The 20,267-nt window shown below is 57.5% G+C and overlaps 1 protein-coding gene across 8 annotated transcripts in view; it reads left to right on the forward strand.

Annotated features, from left to right (window-relative positions):
* The window catches only part of SIL1 (SIL1 nucleotide exchange factor), a 97,345-nt gene extending 84,036 nt beyond the window's left edge, over positions 1–13,309 (forward strand). For all 8 annotated transcript variants that reach the window (XM_055812313.1, XM_055812315.1, XM_055812311.1 and 5 more), the window contains 3 exons: positions 8,267–8,363; positions 10,606–10,770; positions 12,844–13,309. In XM_055812313.1, the coding sequence (XP_055668288.1) occupies positions 8,267–8,363; positions 10,606–10,770; positions 12,844–13,194 (613 nt within the window). In that variant the 3' untranslated portion in view covers positions 13,195–13,309. The remainder of the gene's footprint in view (positions 1–8,266; positions 8,364–10,605; positions 10,771–12,843) is intronic.
* Positions 13,310–20,267: the final 6,958 nt, after the last annotated feature.

Below are 20,267 nucleotides of genomic sequence, written 5' to 3' on the forward strand. Positions count from 1 at the left end.
TATGGTACGTTACAGCACTGCTGCTTGTCTGATGTTTTTTGGTGGCTTTTTTTCCTCTTCCAAAGCATTAGCCGCCCCAGCCCTGCGCCGCCTGGCCTCCGGGGGGGCAGGTCCCCTCACCATGGCTCTTGACTCCGGCCGTGCCGTGACGAGTGGCTCCGCTCTGCACTCCAGCCCGAAGCCATTGTGCCTGCAAAGGGCCAGAAACTCACGCTGGGTAATTCCCGCTTGCCTCCTGTGTCTGAGAGCAGGCTTTTCCCCAGTTAAACCCGGTGCCACTGCCCCCCCAGGGACTTGGGGTTGTCTGTGAGGGGGTATCACACCCCGTGCTTTCAGCAGGGAGGTTGCAGGCTCCTGAGAATCTCAGTTCTCCCTGGCCAGAGCCGGGGCCGCAGGTAGATAGCGAGCCAGGGTTCCCCCAGCTTCTCCCAGGCAGCCTGCCACACCATTCCCTGTCCCTGGGGTGACTCATGCTCCCTGGGTCCCGGTGTCACATTAGCCCATCAAAATCACAGAATCACGTACTCAGCGCTAACTTATTCTCTGCTTCTGTTCTCTTCTTAGCAACAAATACTCAATAACCAAATTGCTCATTAAAAAACATACTTGCATCTAGGTAATCCATTATGTCACGTTGAGACGTGTTGCTCTCGCAGGGATGCTGCTGCTCCCCCACTACTGCGATGAGCGCCTGGCTTGGTAGAAAGTGAGAAGGCAGCATTGCATTGAAGTGGAGATTTTCATCTTCTCAGGGATTTTTTTTTTATATCTCTCCTATATTCTGTGCTTTTGAACATCTAACATCTCTTTTATGCCTCACATCTTTCATATGAAATTGTTGTATTGTGTTGCCTATTGAAACCTCGTTTTTCTTTTGTCAGATTTTACCCCCTCACCCCTGCTTTCTTCTTCGCTGTATTTTGATCGGCATAGCTACTTAAGGCTCCATTTTTCTGTGTGGTTTTTAATCTCCTTAAGTCGTAGCTCTGAAGGTCTTTGTGATCAACTCCAAGCTCAGACCTGGTGCTTGGCGAAGAGGCTTTCTGGGCCAGTTCTGCCGCACGCGGACCTCGCTGGGGGCGTTGGGGGTGCCTGTGCTTCGCCCTCCTCCTCCAGCTCTGAACGGTTGCAGGCAGCCTTGTTGGAGTTATTTTATTATTACACTCCGCATCTCATATTGCGCATGCAAACGTCCTTTCCGATAGCTCGGCAATAATGGGGAGCCTCTGTGCTCAGCACGTGTCGGTGTGAGAGGTTCACCCTGCACTTAAGCCCCCTTTGCTGTTGTCCCGGCAGAGCCAGCGTGGCGGTTTCAGAGGGCGAGGGGGCTGCGGAATTGTTCGCGTTGAGTCGTCCCAGTTGTCCTCCTCTTAAGAACAAAGTTTGGAAGGGGATGTAGCCATCCGGTGTGCGTGTACCTGGGAAGCAGTGGATTTGGAGCCAGCTGGGCCCGCTTCAGCTGCTCCGCAGTTATTTTCCATGGGGATAGTTCCTGCTATAGCCAGTGCTTTGAACGCTCCCCATGTGTCACTTCTCACTTGGCCTATTTTAATGCTTTTTTTTCTTGCTTTTTTTTTTTTTCTTCTTAAACCTGCAATCTAAAATTCAGTCGTGCAAGTATTAACAAGCTGCTGATCATCCCGCCTCTTTCTTCTGCCCTTTTTCAGAGTCTCAGATTTACAGCTCTAGCTCAGGCTGGAATTACTGAATTCCAGTCGAGCCTTTAAACGTTGACGTTGTAACCATCAGTTTTATCTCTCTCTCTATTATTTGTCAAGTAATTTTAACGTACATATACTTACAAGAGCTGTCAGAAATCCAGATACAGAGGCCTGTGAAAAAGTCGGCCTTTTCACGTGTGACCCTGCTTGTACTGGTTTGCAGGACTTACCAAAACAACCTTTTCCATTGCCATTCACGTTCTTACCCAGGTGTGACGGCTCGAGGGGCACGAGGGGCCAGGAGGGCTTGGAGCTGTAGTGCCCTTGCAGGCACGTTTCGGTGCCACTTAACTCTCCTGCGAGCAAAGCATCGGTGCACTCTCGTTTTCTTTGTTAACAGATTTTGGAGTGAAAACTGGGAAGGGCAAGGTAAGCCATGCTGCCTTGCTGCCTGTTTCTGATCCTCAGGTTATAGCACAAGCTAAATAGACTACACTAAATTTTTTAGGTTGTTTCACAGACTTACAGTCTTTGATCCCTGGCTTTGATTTCCCACGCAGCATCGCAGACCACTGGTTCTGATGAGAGAAAAGACCCATTAAGTCCTGTCTAGCCTGGTGATTATCCTGCCTTTTCACCATCTCACTGGGCTTTCATCAGAGCATGAGCTCTCCACGTCCCTCCTGGCACCCTGGGGAGGGTGCTGGTGCAGCTCAGCACCGGCAGCCACCACAGCAGGTGTGTGCCGGTGCCGCGCGACACGCTGCAGCCGGGGCAGGTGAAGCGCTGTGCTCAGCACCCTGCTCTGCCAGGCAGGAGCATCCCCTCCAATGCCCTCCCCCATTCGCACCCCTTCTTGGTCTTTGCCTGGCTTCAGCAGGATGCTCAGAGTAAGGAGGTGACCCTTTTTTTTTTTTCCTAGGGTCTCGTGTGTTTTCTACAAGCAGCAGGCCAAGGAATAAATATCCTGTGTGTGTCCTTGCCAGAGCAGTAGAGACAAGGGCGTTTGCCTGCCTGCCCTGCTCTGTGCTTCCCAGTCCCCAGGTCCCTCCACACCACTTGGCTTTCCTTTTCCTTTTTTTAAATTTAAATCTAATTTTGCTGTCATATTGCATGTTCCCACCTAACTCAAGAGCCACTCTTGCCTCAGGGCTGTGTTGCTGCTTTTCAGTCTTCCCACGCCCCTCGTGTGTGCAGTCTGGAAAAACTTTGGAAAGTCTCTCCAAAATTTGTGCACGTGTACTTGGGGTCACGCTAGGAGGAGCAGGGTAAGGGTATCGCTTAACGGACAGTACTCGTTAAAAAATCCCTTCTTCAGCAAAACGGGAGCTGGTTCTGTGTAATGAATTTGCTGGTGAAATGGTAGGGAAGCGCATGTTGGATTTTCAGGAGCAACAGCGGCGTTCCCCGAGCTGGTGCTGCTCCTTGGCACACCGAAGACAGTGTCCAGGGAGCAGGGGCAGCTGTCGCACCAGTGGGTCCCTAATAGCCCACCTGCACGGTGTGGGGCGATTGCAGTGCGTGGGGACCGCGCGGGAGGCTGGAGGGCTCTGATCCCAGCGTGTGAGACCACGGCTCCTCCAGGAGCCTCCATCGTGCTGGCAGGTCCTCTGGTGTCATCCCTGTCCTGTCATCCGCGTCCTAAGGTCTTGCTGCTTCCACAAAGAGCTTTAATGGAAGAAAAAAAGGAAGAAGGATGCAAACATCTTGAGCTGGCAGCTTGTGGAAGGTGCTGGGTCCCATCTCTGCCCGATGGTGCCTTCACCACCCACCCAAGGCAGGACCTGCTACCCGGCACCGGGGTGCCGCGGCAGCTTCATTGCAATTTTGCTCCGGTAGTGCTGATCACAGTGCCTCAGCCCTTGTTTTTATTACTTTTGCTTCTCTCGCCGTGCACTGTTGAGGCTTGTGGTGTTCTGGCAAACAAGCCTTGACTGTAATAATTTCTGGCCCCTTATGGGAAGTTGTAACTCCAACGCAATGAAATATAAACTGGCAGAAAATGGAGTGGTTCCTTCTGCCGTTGCAAGCTGCAGCAGGCAGGCTTAGATGGAGATTTTCTCTTGGCTTTCCCTCCCCTGCTTTTGTTTTTTCCCCTCTCCATCAAAGGGCATAATCACCCTCCTCCAGCCCCCGAGAGGGAAACGTGCTGATGAAATGGCACAGTAAATCTGTGCTCGGCAGTGTCACAGCTCCAGGAGCTTCAGAAGGAGGTGACAGTGGGAAAACCTGGATGTTGTTTGTCTTGTGGTCAAAAAGGCGCGTCGTAAGCGCTGCAGCGTGCTTGCGAGGGCATGGATGGCAGCCCCATCGCTCCTGGGGGAGCCTGGCTGAGGGGCGCGGGGAGAAGCAAGGGGGTCTGCAGGCAGCAGGACATCGTGAATCGGGGGGAGGATCAGCCTGAGCTGGGACTGGAGAGCAGAGCACAGACCATACCCTGCGCCCTGGGAAAGAGGGTATCATCCCCAGGATCCCTATCAAGAGGGTCTGGTGGCCCATGCCCAGAAGCGTTCAGAGGTTCCTCATGATCTGGGATGGATGGCCCATGTCTCAAGAAGCTCAGGAACTTCTGCTGAAGACCAAAGCCCACCTTGCAGGGACCAAAGCTTTCTCAGGAGTGCTCGGAGGTGATGATGGTGTGGGCATCTGTGGGCACTAGAGATTCCTGCTGGTCTCCCCGAGCTCTTCACCCCTGCTCAGCGCATCTTGGCCAGCATGAACACCAGCAGTGTGCCTGTTAACTGCCTGGCCCAGCACCCAGGCAGCTTCTTGCATGGATCGGATCAGTCACGATGAGCCTGGACTCAGCCTTGTTTTCTACTCCTCAGGAACAGCGTGAGAGAGAGATGTAAGAGGCGTGGGCAGCATGGCTGGGAGGCCCCAGGACCTCAGGCGTGCAGTGAGAGCCGCATCTGGAGGGGATGTGGTGTCACCCCACAGGGGGGTCGGTCTTCCCAGGGCAAACTGGGGCTGTTTAGCACATGGGGGTCTCACTTGGGAAGCTGCTTGAGCCTGAGCATGGCGCTTGTGTCGGGTCCCCATAGACCTGTGGCTCTTCCTCACTCAGGTTTGAGGCTGGTTAATCTCATCCACTGAGTGCGCCCCGATCTCTGCCATCACTGCAGCATCACGGGGTGTCGTTGCAGGCTGTATTCCATCCCTGTCCCAGCCTCAGAGTTCCATTTCAGCGAATTTTGTTGTCTGTGCCACCATCCCCTTATCCATTAGCAGATCAGCACAGGTTGAATTTCCCATGCGAGCGCTCCACAGTCTGTCTTATATTTGTTTTGTTCAGGCTGCTTTTCCCTGGGCTTGGCAGTGTAATTTGTACAGATCTCTGCTGAGTTTTCCAAACCTTTAAATGAGCTTTTTTGTTAGCATGAAGCCTGGACTATTGATAGTAGAGACGTTAAACAACAGAAACATTGAGAGACATGCAGCAGAGCAGCACACCTACCATCCAGGAAGGCTTCCTAACCTCTAGAGGTGCTCCTTGGCAGAAGCTCCATGGTTCAGAGATTTAATTAGATCTAATGCTCCAGCTGACCAGCCAAGCATTAAAAGGCATACCAGTTTTTAACTTGCGTCCCTTGCTGGAAGAGCTTTTATTATTTATTTCAGATGGATGTGGCAAAAGAGCTTGGATGTCCCAGACTTAATGTGTTCCTTGAATGGCTCTCTGAGGTCTGCAGCACGGGGGTCTCCTCTCGGCGCAGCTATGCCCAGGAGCAGGGCCTGCCTGCCTGCCGGCTTGCTCTGCACTGACTCTGCTCTTCCTTGGCTGGAGTGACATGCCTGTGAAATTTGGTTGAGTTTTCAGATCAGAAGTTTTATTTTCTGAGTGTCAGTTGCTGACTCTTCCTTGGGGCCTGGAAATGCAGCTGGGATTTCATCACCTCTCATTCACACCGGCCTGGAGCCCCAGTGCTGAAAACGTGCCTGACAGTGGGGCTGGTGATGCGCTGGGCACAGCCGAGCCTCTGCGCTGCGCCTTCCCCTAGAAATGCTTGAAGCAGAAACAAGCCCAACCCAACTGTACACAGACAAAGCCAGAGACCAAAGCTGTCATAGCTGGAAAAACAGAGCTGAAGAAACCTTCTTCATCCCCCTCCTGCCTGGTTTGCAGTGGTCATCACAGCAGCAGCGCTCTGGCTGTGCATCTCCTGTAGCAGCTAGCTGGGGCTTGGGGGTGCATAGGGCTCTGGATCACAGCCCTGATGGCTCTGCTCATGTTGGGCAGCCTCTGCAGGAGAAGGTTTCATGCTGTTCTAGTGAGCATGGCCACGCTCAGCCATCCCAGCTCGAGCACCAGCCATGCCCAGCTCGCTGCTGAGGGCACCTTCTGCGACCCTGGGAGGTGTTTTTCTTCTTACTGCTGCATTTCCTTACTGCATTCTACGTATTGCGTCTCCAGGCTCCCGAAGGAGTCTAATCATAAGCCGTGGCTATGTCTGGCTTATACATCCATCTGAACTGATGGGAGATGCAGGATTTGTTCACTTCTGTAGGGCAGATGTTCCTTATCTCTCGCTCTTTGGAGGTGAGGGTCATGCTTAGGACCTTTGCACCTGCTAGCGTATGTCAAACAGGTCTCCAGCCAACCCCTGGGTGCTCTGGGTGCTGTTTGTCCTCCATCCCAGTGCTGTAGTCTTCCCATCTTTGCCCTGGGAGGGGTCGCTAAGGCTGGATGGGTGCCACGATGCTGCGGGGCTGCAGGACTGTCCCTGTGCTGGAGGGGCTGTGGCTGCCTGTGTGACTGGGGTATGGCTGGAGATGAGGGCAGCAGCAGTAGGCATCCGGCTCCAGGGGCTGCCTGGGGGCAGCTGAAGGTTTTGGGGCTGGGGCTGGTTGCCCGTGTTGACTCCTGACTCCAAAGCCAGACCCAGGCTAGGCCACCAGGGATGCCACCGCTGCTCTGCAGGGGGAGGGGGTTGGCCACGTGGGCCGTTTCCCACCATGTAGAGGTGGAAAAGCACATCCTGCTCCTGCAGGAGGACGCTGCTGCGTCACATGGTGGGGCTGGGGGATTGGCACGTCTTGGTACGTGCATCAGGTCCCACCTGGACCCAGGTGCTACTAGAAGCTGGTTTGCTCCCAGGGCTGCTGGGGCTGCTGCAGTGGCAGCGCATGGAGGTCTGCAGAGTGTGCTGTGAAAATGTCTTCTGCAGGAGGATCCCGAAGCTCCTGGGTTTGTTCTTTCTCCTTCCTGTCCTGTCTGGGCAGGTTATAGATGTCCCCCTCCTCAGCAGGGTGCCTGCGTGTGGCTCTGCCTAGGTGCCTGCTGCAGTAGGATGCAAGTAGGTGAGACGAGTAGGCGGTAGTACCAAGTGGATGAGGAACCTCCTTTTCCTGCCTTGAGATTGAGCTGGTAATTGCAGTCAGGAACCTGCACACGCCACCTGCCACCTCTGAGCTGTGGATGACTCTTTGTGGTGTGAGAAGCAAAGCCTGGATGGGCAGGGCGGGCTGGAGAGGCTGCTGGCACCTTGGCTGAGGCAGATGAGCTTAGTGTTCTGCTGTATTTCTGGGAGCCACAGGTTTAATTCAAAGCTGCTCCCTGCCCAAGTCCATTTGTCTTCTGCTTTTGTTTTTGTATGACCCTGTCTGCCTCTGTCTCTCTTATTTCTTGGATGATGCTCGGTACTGGCTGCTCCAGCAGCTTTCTGGTAGCGGTAAGAGCCGTGGGTGTTTTGCTGTAGCAGGGATCCATGACCTTTGTCTGGCTGCAGTGCAGTTGCTGCTTCAAAGTTGAGCAAAGGCTGAAATGCTGGAGCTCTTCCTTGGAGCGCAAGAAACCTGGGATCAGGGATGCACAGCTGGTACGTTGTGCTCCAACCGTGAAAGCCCCGCTGAAGAGGGACCCTGTAGCATCTGACCTCCACACCACCTTCAAGGATGTACTAGAAGTGGGGTGGCAAAGTGCTGGTACCGGGGAGCGGTGCAGCCGGCAAGCACAGCTTGTCTGCCTGCCTGCACCTGGGGCAGCTGCTCGCATCCGGAGCTGAAACTCTAGCCTGGCTCTTGCAGACGGGAGGATGGATTTAGCCATTTTGTAGTCCTTGGAGAGAAGCGCTCGGTGCGAGAGGCGTGTGGGTGGTGGGATCAGCCGTAATTTGTGATTCAGAGGTACTAGGGACAAGCAGGACCTTCCTCCAGGTGAGCTGGAGCACAGGAGCATTTAAATAAATCAGTACATTAACGGCAAGACAGGAGTGTGGGAGGGGGAACGCAGGAACTGCAATATAAAAGGCTGTCCAGGAATAGGTGCGGTGTGAAGCGGGAGGGTTGATAGCTGTGGGGGAAACACGGGGAGATGGGTGGGATGTGGGCACGTGGTGGGGTGGCCCGGGTGGCCCTGCGTGCCCTTCCCCAGCCCTGTTGCCATCATTTGGGGTTGCACCAGTCATCCACTGCGTGCGAGGTGGCCCGCAGGGCTTCGCGCCTTCTCCGTAACCGCAGGCTGCGGCCGCTGGGAGCTGGGGTGGGGGTTGCTCTGGGATCGGGATGGATCGACCCTCGTTCGTGTCTGCTGCGGCACCTGGGGTCTGTCCCACCCTGCCGTGCCTCACACTGTTGCTGACCTGCCTTTTGCTTTGTGCCTGCAGCAACCCCAAAGTGCAGATAGAAGCAATCGAGGGGGGCGCGCTGCAGAAGCTCCTGGTTATTCTGGCTACGGAACAACCCCTGGCTGTCAAGAAAAAGGTGAGCAAGCGGGGATGCACCACTGGGTAAAGCTGGTTTTGTGCTGAACTTGCTGTAAGAGCGCTTTGGGACATCGCTGGCATCGTGTGGGATGCTACGCTGTCCCCCCATGCTGGGTGGGTTTTACTCTCCAGGGGTGCGGGAGGGTGGCCCTGGGTGCTGGACCACCCCCAGCAGCCCCAGCTGGCCAGTGCCTACTGGCCCCCCGGCACCGTGGGTCTCACCCCCACTGCCAGCAGCAGCACGCACGGCAGCTCTGCCAGCCCTGTGGGGACAGGACTCGATGCTGCGGCTGCTCTGGGAGGAAAGGTGAGGGTCCCCATGGCAGGCGTAGCGATCAGAGCCTAACAAACATGGGAGCTGACGTCTGGAAGGAGCTAATTGCTGGAGCCAGCCCCGTGTCCTGCCTTTGGCGGTGGCTCTGGAGCAAGGCGAGCAGCGCCGAGAGCCCCCAGCCAAATGTGCAGTGCTGTCCATCGGGGTGGGGGCTTCCTCACCGCCTCCCTCCTGCCCTCCTCGCCGTACTCCCTGGAGCATGAGATCTCATTACCCTCTCTTCAGCATGTGATGCCACCTCTGTTTACGGGCTGTAAAATTATCTATCTGCTCCCAAAAGCCCAGCCCCGCTGTTTTAACACGGTGACCTCCTGCAAGAGGGGGTTTGGCAGGGCAAGGAAGCCACCAGCTCTTTCATTCATCTTCCATGCACCTGCTGTTCCGCAAACAGCTGTGTGCTGCCGGTGTTGTAACTAGCCCCTGCAAACATGTTCTCATCCAGTCCATGGTAGGAGTGCTGCAGTGAGGGAGAGGCGTGGGAGAGGCTGGGGAGCCCCTTTGCTTTTGGCCGGGGGTGTGAGGAGGTCCTGGCTGGAGAGGTGCACTGCAGGATGCTCCGTGCTCAGAAGCTCCTCCCAGGAGTGCCCATGGCTCAGTCCGGAGCTCGTTTTGGGGTTGGGGGGATAGCTGGGTGTGCAGAGGCCTTTACCAGCATCGCTTGCACCCCTGGGTGGTGGGTGCGGGACCGTTCTTTCCAGCCTGAACACGTCCCGCTGGTAGCCCCTGGAGAAGAGCTCAGGATTGTCCACATTTACATGTGGCCTTACAAAAACCTCCAAGGGCTGAACCCCTTTTTCCAGGATAGAGGCTTTTAATTTCCAGTTCCCGTGCTGCATACAGTCTCCTACAGCCAGGATCCCAAGAACGGGCTGGTGCCCCAGCCCCTTCCCTCACAGAGCAGCAGCCCACAGCTCCCGCTCTGGTGGGTTTTCTGCCCCAGTGCTTGCAGCAGTGCGCAGCAGCAGGGCCAAAAGTGCATCTCTTCCCTCCCCCATCCTTTGGCCTGTGGTTGAAACAGGAGACAAACATTCTCCGATTCACCAGCGGCAGCTCAGAAGATGGAAAATAGAAACAAATGGGACCGGGGAAGACGTGGCTGTCAGCTCCGATCCGTCCGTGGGGACCGGGGATGCGCAGTCCACCTCGGTGCGGAGGGGCCGGCTCTGCTCGCTGGCGGGCGCCTGGATGAGCATCCCCGTCCCACTGCCTGCGAGCGGCATCAGCCCGTCCCCTCTGCAAACCACGGGTGTCAGAACCAGATGAGTGTAAGAGTGTAAGAGTCAGCTGCTGGCCCCTCATTGCTTCCTGGTTTTAACCCTGTGCCGCTCAAGGCCCAGGAGGCAGGGGCGGGTGGGCTGGTGTCTCTTGCTCGCGGTGCGTGGTGCTGCACCATGACAGAGCCCTGTTTTGGGGCTGTGTCCTGGGAAACATCATGGTGTTGTTCTCTGGCCACGTGGGTGCAAGGGAGAGGACGTTCCCCGGGTGTCCAGATCATCTCAAGGGGATCAGGCTCTGCTGAGCGGTGCTGGATCCCTCCTTCACCTCGTCCTTAGCCTGTAGCTGGGCTCTGTGCCACGGACCGGCAGGGGCAAACCACATGGAGAAATGGTGGCGTTGGGTCTGTTGGGGTGCTGGCTGCAGGGGCTGTCATTCTAGCACATGCCATGACGGTCTGGGTTGGAGTTCGGGTGAAAGTCACCCAAGTTTGGGCAGCCTCACAGCACCAGGGAGAGCTGGGCTCAGGAGAAAATGGAGCTCCCGGGGATGCCCCTCAGCAAGGAGAGCTTTGAGCTGTGCACAGATGGGCTGGAGAGTGTTTCTCCTGTCCCCGTGGGCGCCATGAAGAGAGGTTGTGCCAAATGTGGTGGCCGCAGCCACGTTGCTGATGGAGCTCTCTCCCTGCCAGGCTCTCTTCGCGCTGTCCTCCATGCTGAGACACTTCCCCTACGCCCAGCAGCAGTTCCTCAAGCTGGGCGGCCTCCAGGTCCTCAGGAGCCTCTTCAGGCAGAAGGGGATGGAGACCCTCCATGTCCGTGTGGTCACGCTCCTCTACGACCTCATCGTGGAGAAGGTGAGGAGCCGGGGGGGGGGGGGTCGGGACCCAGCCAGGCACTCCCCACCTCCACCCCCTCCCCACACCACAGGAGCCGCACGAGCATCCGTGCTGGTCTGTGCCGTCGGGATGAGTTTCCCCCAGCCTGTGGGGCACGAGCGCCTGGGAGAGCCCAGCGTGGGCTTAAACCTTTATTTTTCATTAAACTGCTGCCACCGTTTCCACCCGGGGGTGTTTAAATAACAGAACGGCAGGGACACAGACAAGGAGCAGCCTGCGGTGAGCTGGGCTTGGCGTCCAGCCGCCAGCTGCCCCCTGCCCCTCGCCTGCCTGCCCGTCCCTCGCTGGAGCCCGGCCCACAACCTTAAGTGTTTTATTTCCAAATACCGTGGATTACCACTGTAAATGTAAGTTTAAAACCTGTCTTTCCTTGCCATCGCTCGCTGTTTAGTCTGTGTGTTTCTCTTACTCCAGAGAATGGAAATTAAATCCACTTTCACTCAGTTTATAGCCAGTTTGCCCTGCAGATTATTACTGCTGTAATACTTGGGTTTCAGGCACCGCGGAGCGATGCCTGCGTTTTAAAACAGCTGTTTTCCAGGAGACTTTGTAAAGGTGCAAATCATTTTAGTGGGTCTCAAACCTCACCAGGTGCTGGCTCCAACGTGCCGTGGTCCATCCTCGTGCCTGCGGGGGGAGGGTGCCCACGGGGGCATCTCACCTGCACCGCTTCTGCCCGTCCCGCTGCAGGTTTTACAGCAGCCCCATCCGCTCCCCGGCCGCAGGCCTGGCACGTCCTCAGGTTTATGTTCAAATAATGGTTTTTCCCTGTCTTTCGGACTGGGAATGCCGTGTACCAATGCCGGCTCCTCGTGGAGGAGATGGGGGAGCCGGGGTGCCCGCGGGGCACAGGGCTGGTGGAGCCGGGGGCAGGTTTGGGCTGGCTGATGGCCATGGCTTGGCTTGAACGTCCTCTGGCCTTGTCCTCGGCAGCTCTCCGTGCTGGAGCGGGGGTTGCTGGGGCTCCGAGTGGCTTCTTTTGCCGCCTTCTTTCCTTTTCACCCCAAGTCCTGCGCGGCCGGCAGGGGGTTAGCCAGCAGCTCTCTCGGGGCACTGGGAGAGGGGGGGGTCTCCTTGGCGTTGTCCCTCCTCGTCCCCACTGGGGCCTTCCCGTAAATCCATGGGACCGAGCCGCCGGCCACCCGGGGTCCCTTCCAAGGTGGTGAATGGGTCACAGAAAATCCTACGGGCACCCTCGGGGGTGCAGGTGGCCCCCGGGGACAGGGTCAGCCGGGTCTCGTGGCAGCTCCTGGGCACGCTGCCTGCCCTCTCCTCCCCCAGGGCTGCATTTCTGCTCGCCACCCAGCAGAAGCCCTCATCTCCCTGCCAGGGAGCAGCCCTGCGCTATGCAAAAGTAATTAGGGAAGCGAAGACATAATAATTATTACAGGGGGCCACCAGCCAAGCCAGGCGGATCCACTGGGGCAATGGAGCCTGTTTGGGGAACTTCATGCTACCCACAGCCACTCGGCCACCCAAGCCCCAAAGGGTGCCCGGGTCGTGGGGGTGGGACGTGTCCCTGCCTCCCCCCGGCGCTGTCGGGGCAGGTCTCCGGCTGGGAGGGGCTGGCAGCCCCACCTGCCCCCACCGTGCTGCTCTGGGCACCCTCACGGCAGGGCTGCGGTGTTTGGGGTCTTCTGGGCTGGGCTGGAAGAGTCAGGTCTGCCCGTGGCTGGAGCAGGGGGGGGTCTCCATCGGTCCCCCAGGAGCAGCGCAAAGGCTGGCAGTGAGGTGTGCTAGGTGCTGCGGGAGCCTGCCCAGCAGCCTGAAGCAGCAGACTTTTCAGGGTCTTCTGCTGAACTGTCTTCATCTGGAAGTTCTGCTTCCAGGGCCACGTGGTGCTGAACCCCCGGGCACCGGGAGTTTTCCAGGGTGGGCGACCAGGGACACACAGGGAACCGGGACCAAACCTTGTCTTGGTTTTCTGTTGTAAGTCACTCCCGAGGCAGGTGTTCGGGGTGTGTGGCTTCCTCTCCTGCGGCAGCCGCTGCCTCTTAGGGGCATTAATCCCTGTCCCACCACTTGCCACAGATGCTGCTTGAGGACTCCCAGCACGGAGAGCAGACGGAGGAGAAAATCCAGCAGTACAGGCAAGTCAAGCTGGTCCCGGCGGTGGTGGAGCAGGACTGGTGCGTGGTCGTTTCCAACCTGCTGGCCATGCCGGAGCACGACACTCGGGAGAAGGTCCTCAAGATGGTCAGCGTGCTGATGGCCTTCTGCAAGGACCGCTACCGTGGGGACCAGGCACTCAGCACCACCCTCAGCCTCCTGCGCAGCGAGTACGAGGAGCTGGCAGCGGAGGAGCAGAGGGAAGGGGACAAAGATGGCTATTTCAAGGAACTGCTTGGCTCTGTAAATACCATCATTCAGGAGTTAAGATGAAGAGAGCTGTAGGTGCGGTTCAGTCCCAGATGATTCAGGGTAACAGTGTGAGTTTCGATGGCACCAGTGTGAACGCATTTCTGAATAAACTGCGGGAGTAAATGAGATGCCACCACTGGGCGAGTGTGACAACAGCTTTGTTATTAAAAGACAAGTGGTTGGGGTAGATCTTTTGCATGGGGTACTGCTGGGAAAATAGAGATATATACCTTACGGGGAACGAGGTAGAGTCCCAGCTGGCATTGCCTCCAACCCTGGTACCTTACGCGTGTTCTCGGTCCGTCTGCAGGATTATTCGGGGTGGGAAGGGCAGAGGGATGCAGGACTGGCCTCTGCTGCGCGGAGGGGAGCGTTTGTTCGCGCAGCTCGGATCTGCCTTTGTTCTTGCCTGGCGATGACCCACGGTGTCTGTGATCTTTTATTTTCTTCTGTATAATCCATCTTGGCACTCAGGCAGCACCGTTTGCCTTCGGATTGCTTTGTGCTTGTACAGGAGAGCTGAGTGGTGTTTCCTTGGAATGTTGCTTGGAGGGGTGGGCTCTCCGGGGGTCTCCAGCCTTCCCTCGGAGCAGGACTGTCCCTGGTCAAGCCGGTGTGGCTGTGAGCGCCGCCAGGAAGCCCGGCTGTGCCACCCTGCCTGCACAGGGGCCAGCAGCTCTCCCGCAGCCCCTTGCTGCTCGGGGGCAGCCACGTCCCAGGGGCTGGGGGTTCATACGTGTACCCAAGCCCGGTTGTGGTACAGCCGTGGAACCGCTCCTTCCAGCACAGGGTGTAGCCAGCGGGTGAAGCTCACTTCGCCCTACAACAGACCATTGAGCTTGTCTGCTTGCCGCCTTCGTGTCTTTGGAGATGGCCTCCAGGGTGATCTCTGGGGTTGGGGGTGGCCAGCCAAGGCGTGTTCGTCCCCGACGTCCAGCAGGCTCCCCTTGCCGGGGCGGCCGTCTCCCTTCACACAGCCCTTTCGGTTGCATCTTCTGCTTCCCTTTCCTTCGGGCTCATGCCCTGTTCCCCCAGCGGTGTCCTTGCAGGTCCCCGTGCTGGATGGGCGGTTGGGGAAGATGTTCTGCCCTGTCCCTGTTGAGCTGGCTCTGTGTCCCCATGTTGTCCTTTCTCAGGAGAGGAAGAAATCAAAGTGCTGCCCAGCCCCTGGCCTGGAGATGAGTGTTGCCTCCCCCGCCATCAGCAAAGAAGATTATAGAAACGAGAAACTGAATTTTGTCATTTTGTCTGTTTAATTGCAGTGAAAATCCTCTCCTTGTTCTGAACTGTTTTGTAGGGAGAGGCGAGGGGAGGGGAGAGGAGAGAGATTTGGGGTCTGCAACAGACTCAGCAGCACGGCATGGCGGCTTGGGGGTGACACTTGTCTCGCCCCCACCCTGCAGCGGTCATTTTCCTGTAGCAGGATCCCGATAGAACCGGAGTGTTGTGGCAGCCGGGTGCCGACCACTGGCTTGGGCAGTTCAAGCCGTTTTCCTGCCGACCCCTCTTTGAGGTGCCTTTTGCGGGGGCAGCAGCTTTATCCCTGTGGCTTTGCCCAGCAGCACGAGAGGCGATGGCAGAGTGCGCGTTGGGACGCCCCAGCACCGGGACAGCCCAGCACCGGGACGCCCCAGCACCAGGACAGCCCAGAACGGGGACGCCCCAGCACCAGGACAGCCCAGCACGGGGATGCCCCAGCACCGGGATAGCCCAGCACCAGGACAGCCCAGCACCGGGACGCCCCAGCACCGGGATGCCCAGCTTTTGGCCGCAGCGCGCCGCTGCAGCCGCCCTGGCCCCGCTGCCGCCAGATCAGGCCGAGCATGCCCTGCTCCCAGCGCCCTGCCGAGACGATTATTTGTAATTCCTGTGTTCGCTTTCAGACTTGCTTTCTAGCAATAACAGGTATTTCAATCACCGCTGCTCTCGCCACCAGCTTAATGGGACCCAGGGGCTGCTGCAGCACCAGCGTTGCACAGGGGCAGAAACCACATGAGTAACGAACGCGGGGGCTGGTGTCCCCCAGCCCCGACCGGGGGCTTTATGAGGGGCTGGGATTCACCCCCCATCCGCTGCTGCTGCCCCAGACAGGGACCCCCTGCAGCCAGCCCAGCCTGGCAGGCGATCGATCAGGCTGTTTCAAGGCTGTTAGCCTTTCCTGATGCTAAAATATTTCTGGCTACTGTTTACAGCATGTCAGTTGTCACTGTTAAGTAGTGGGGCTAATTATAAATATCGATTATTTTTTTTTTTTTTTGTCCTTTCTGAGTTTTGGTTCAGGCTGTTTTTCTGGGATTAGAAATGATATTTTTTTTATTTTTATTTTTTTCTGAGATGCATTTCCCAGCCGGTCCTGCCAGGATTTTGCTTTGTGGACTAAAAAAAGAAGTAAAAATCTATAATGGCAACAGCCAGGGAGCAGAGCTGGGGTGTCAGCAGAGGGATTTCCCTGGCCCTGTCACTGTTTCACAGCTGGATTTAGCAGGGTCGGGGAGGTCTAACGCCTCTTTAAGGCTGGGCAGGGAGAAGACCAGCAGCAGCAGCCACCCAGCTGGCTCCCTGCCTGTCCAGCCCCCACTCGGTGATGCAGCTGAGGAACTGCATGATATTAAAGGGGAGCAAAACCCCCGACAAACCCGCAGCCGTAACTCCTGGCAACGTGTATCCCAAGCCCTTCGGAAGCTGGGGACGCTCGTGCTGCAAAGGCTTTTTGAGGTCCTTGGCCAAGGCTGATGCTCCGCGACCTTTGCAGCCAGCAGCTATGTCCCAGCCCTGCGGCCTCCCCACCACAGGGCTCCAGGCTCCGGGCTGGGACCCCCCTGACACCCCCCCCCGGTGGGACCCCCCGACCCCTCTGCACCAGCGCTGGCATTTGCTGCAGCCCTGTGCCCCTGGGCGAGGTGTTGGGGGAAGCAGTTGCATCTGGGGGGGAGGTGGGATTGCGCCCCGTAACCCCCCCAGTGCGCTGCTGGTTCGTTACCCGTGCCGGCGGCTGGTGCCCTGGCAGGACCTTCGTGGCAGGGGCTCTGGCTGCTGGAGGCCTTTCGGCTCTCGCCCCGAGCCCTCGCTCTTCCCCCCTGGCCCTTGTCTCCTCCGGGCTGGGGTCCCTGTGCCTGGGGGGGTCCTGGCAGGGGGTGAAGCTGCCAGGCACTGCCCACTCCCAGCACAGCTCCCCTCGGCCGTTGAATACAACAAATTACCTCAAATTACCTGGAAATCCTCAGCACCCTGTTTGACATTTGTGCAGGCTCTGACCCCCCCCCTGCGGCAGCAGGTGACTCCACTCCTGGGCCGGGCTGCGGGGCCACCCCCCGCTGTACCCCCACAGCCCCCCTGAGCAAAGCCCTTCCTCCCCCCAGAGCCCGGACACCACGGGGATGGGCACAGGGCTCCGTGGGGCCCCGCACCCCAGCCGTGGGCTCTGTCCCCGTGGGGTGACAGGTGCGCAGCCAGGGCAGTGGCAGCCACAGGGCCTTGGAGGGCACGGAGGGCAGCCACGGCCAAGGCTCGGTCCTGGGGGCTGCAGCCCGAGAGGGGCAGCCTACCCCCTGCCCTGCCCCCCTGCCCTGCCCCCCTGCCCTGCCTGTCCCTGGAGGGTGATGGAGAAGCACAGGTGGGCGCTGGGCTGACTCCCCCCGCCGTACCTGCTGGCCCAGGCTGGTGTCCCCACTAGTGACAGGTCCCCAAGTGGCGTTGCTGGTCCGCAGCCTGGGGTAGTGAGGGGCTGAGCCCCACTGCCTGCCCCGGGGGCCGTGGGCAGGATGGGGGCCAGGACCAGCCCGTCGTGCCCCGGCTGCCACGTGTGGCGGCACAGGGAGCAGGGGCGCGGGGCGATGCGGGTGCATCCCGCTCCGGCCACTGACATCCCACTGCCCCACACTCCTGCAGCCTCCCAGTGTGGCACAGCACCTTCGCCCCCCCAGCAGCCCCCCTGCACCGGGACCACAGTCTGTGTGGAGCAAGCAGGGACTGGAGGGGCCCTGGGGCAGCTGGGGACCCCAAGTAGGGTTCGCTGCACCGTGCGCCTCTGTGGGTCTGGGGCAGAGGGGCTGGGATAGGCGCTTCCATCCTTGATTTTGGAGGTAGCCGGGTCCCCCTGCCAGCAGCCTGGCTGGGCTGGCGGCGCACAGGGCCAGGCCAGCAGCAGCGTTGTTTCCCCTTGCAGCCGCAGCAGCACCGGGAGGGCTGTGCCGGCTCAGCCCGAGCTCCCCAGCCCCAGATCGCGGCGCGCAGCGGGCAGGGAGGGGGCTCAGAACAGAGACCACCGCTGTGCTTCCCTGGGCTGCCCGCCAGCCTCCACAATCCGCACCACAGGGGAGTCCTGAGCCTTCCGCGCTGGAGCATCTGATGTGCCTTAATGGATTTTTCCTTTTCCCACCCATTTGTTGGGGGTTTTGAACCCACACACCCCCCCCACCATGCTCTGCCCTCCTGTGTAATTGCGTATTTGAAGCTTGGCTGCCTCGGTTTATTTTGAACCCAGCACCCGCGCTTGCTGCTGCCGTCCTGTTGGAACGTGCAGTGTAGGGCGGTTCGCTCCCCTCTCCGCACCCATCCCGTCCCACCCAGCGGGATCCCCCCGCCAGCCAGGAGAGCCCCCAGCCCACCGCCCACCTGGGGCTGGGCTCCCAGCCTGGCAGCGGCGAGGCTGGTCCGAGCAAAGGGAGAGCACGGCGAGGAAAAGGCAGCCGTTGAACAGCATCAAACCTCGGCACAGAAGCCTTCACACGCAATTAAAGCAGCATAAATTCAACGTGGCTTGATTCACTGCTGAACTGAATTAAGAGCACTTGAAATGTACAATAAGACAATCTCCTGGGGCCTTGGCGTGGTTTCACTAATACACCTCAGAAGACTCTGTGGGTTCATCTTCCTGAGACAGGTCCCTGCTCCCGGGACGGGCCAGAGGGCGGCTGGGCTCGGGCACGGCCTCACCCGGTGCTGCAAACCCCCAAATCTTCCCTGTTCAACGGATACTTCGGTGTGTTGCGGGGGGCGATGGGGGGCAGCCGTGCCTGGCTCCCGCCCACGAACGCCGGTGGACAGGGAGGTCCCACAGCCCCTCACTGCCCAGAGGTGCTGCGTGTCCCCTCCGTCCCCAGCGCCCAGAGCCCCGTGATTTCTTCTCCCGTTAGCTGGAGAGCGGCGCAGAGCCGCAGGGAAGGGGCGAGGTGATCGCCGCACCCATGGCGGAGCGCACTGGAGACCCTCCCCACCTGGCACCCGCGCGGCTTTTACAACCCAACACGGTTCTGTTTGCTCCCTCCTGGTAGGAGAAAGCATTCCCCTCCAGCCGCCGCAGCAGAGACCAACTGCACAAACCCTTCCCCAGCGCTTAATTACATCAAGCAGTAATTACTGTAATTCTTTTCAATTGGCTCTCTAATAAAGTTACAGTTTCCCTTGCGCCCGGACCCCCTCGCTGTGCAGCGCCGCTGCCTGCAGTGCTGCTGCCACTTCCACGTGGGTTTAAGGCTGAAATTCTGACACGCCAGGGTCAGCGTGTTGGCACCCAACTGCCGAGTCACCCGCTCGCAGGGGCCTGGGTCTGGCCCCTTTCCACGCGCAGGGACTGAAAAAGCCCCGTCCATCCCCGACGCCCACCGCTGCCACCCCCTCCCCCGCAGCAGGGCTCTCTGCCCACTTAACCGAGGTCACCAGCTCAACCCATGGAGCCATTCGTGAAGAGGCAACGCGGAGCTCGCCCAGCCTCCAGAGCAGCTCGCACCACGGCAGCGTCCCTCGCACCTGCGCGCAGAGCAGGCTCGAGCCGGTGAGCAGCAGCAGCGCAGGTACCGATAACCACTCGTTCCACCGCCGCACAGCCACTGCACTGGGGCTTCGCGACACGAAATCCCCGCTGTGCTCTGGGGGAGGCAGGGATTTGCTTTCCCCCCAGCCACTGCTGATGCATTCCCAAACAGAGCAATTAAATCAGTGACAGACATTAATGGTTTACCTCGATGCGCCCCGCGCAGCTCTCGGAGCAGGGGCACCCCTCGGGTGAGGAAGAGGGGGGTGAGCTGCGCCCTGCTGCCTCCCCCTCCGGCCTCCTGCTTCCCAGCTGGGTGCTCCAACCAGCTTTCATCAGGTGGAACCAGTATTTTAATTTGCTGCCAACTTGATGCTCGAAGTCTGTGGCATAAAATAAACTAACATTGATTTAAAAGCACATAAAGCATTGATTTAAAAGCATATAAATATTTCTGTACATTTTAATATATGGGTTGTGTTTTAAAGCTCCCTAATAGATTGCGTTTTGGGGGAAGTAATGTATGTATTTTGAAGAGAGCCACTGGATAGCCCAGGGAATGTAGCCTTTAAGACAATCACATTAATATCAAGAGAAAAAAAATCATACTTATAAAAACAGTTATTATTTACAAAACAAGATCTAGTTTATCTATTTCGTTAACCCTTGAATGTCCGTGGAAGGAGCAAGTCAGCTTACCCTCCAAGCAGATGCCTGCTGAGACGTTAAAGGCATATGAAAACTAGCAGATAATTCAGCTGTTTATTATCTGTACTCAAGAGGCTAAAATGCTTGAAAACATAATATATTTGGCAAAAATATCCCACGAACTATTTAGCTTAATTCTGATCAGCATTTTGGTAACATGACAGCAATAACCTTGATATAGTAAATTATAAGCTGATCAAGATAAATAAAATTATAACGTAATGCTGCCAAGGCTCGGCTCTAAAATTTAGATGCAGTTTAAAACATTAACTACAGAACAGGCTGCTTTCCATTTTAATGGATGCTTTACAGAAACAGCGAACGCGACTTTGACCTGCACAAGTGCCTCTTCTTGAATACTGGACTTTATTGGTACATGTAAAACACACTGAAATTCATAAAATTTAAATAAGACAGCAAAATTATACCTTGTAGCTATAGTTATCACAAATAATGTATAGTCTAAATTGCAGCCTGAGCAAACATTATTTCCTGGGTGCCTTTGGAAGCCCAAGGCGGGATGCAGAGCAATTATGAGAAATGAGTACAAAGCTGATTTGCATCTGAATGCCGGGGAGGGGGAGCAGGGGCGGGCTGGGAGCCCGCTCCATTCACAGCACCACAATACACCAGC

This window comes from Falco peregrinus, chromosome 8, assembly GCF_023634155.1.
Source record: "Falco peregrinus isolate bFalPer1 chromosome 8, bFalPer1.pri, whole genome shotgun sequence".
NCBI classification, from domain to species: domain Eukaryota; kingdom Metazoa; phylum Chordata; class Aves; order Falconiformes; family Falconidae; genus Falco; species Falco peregrinus.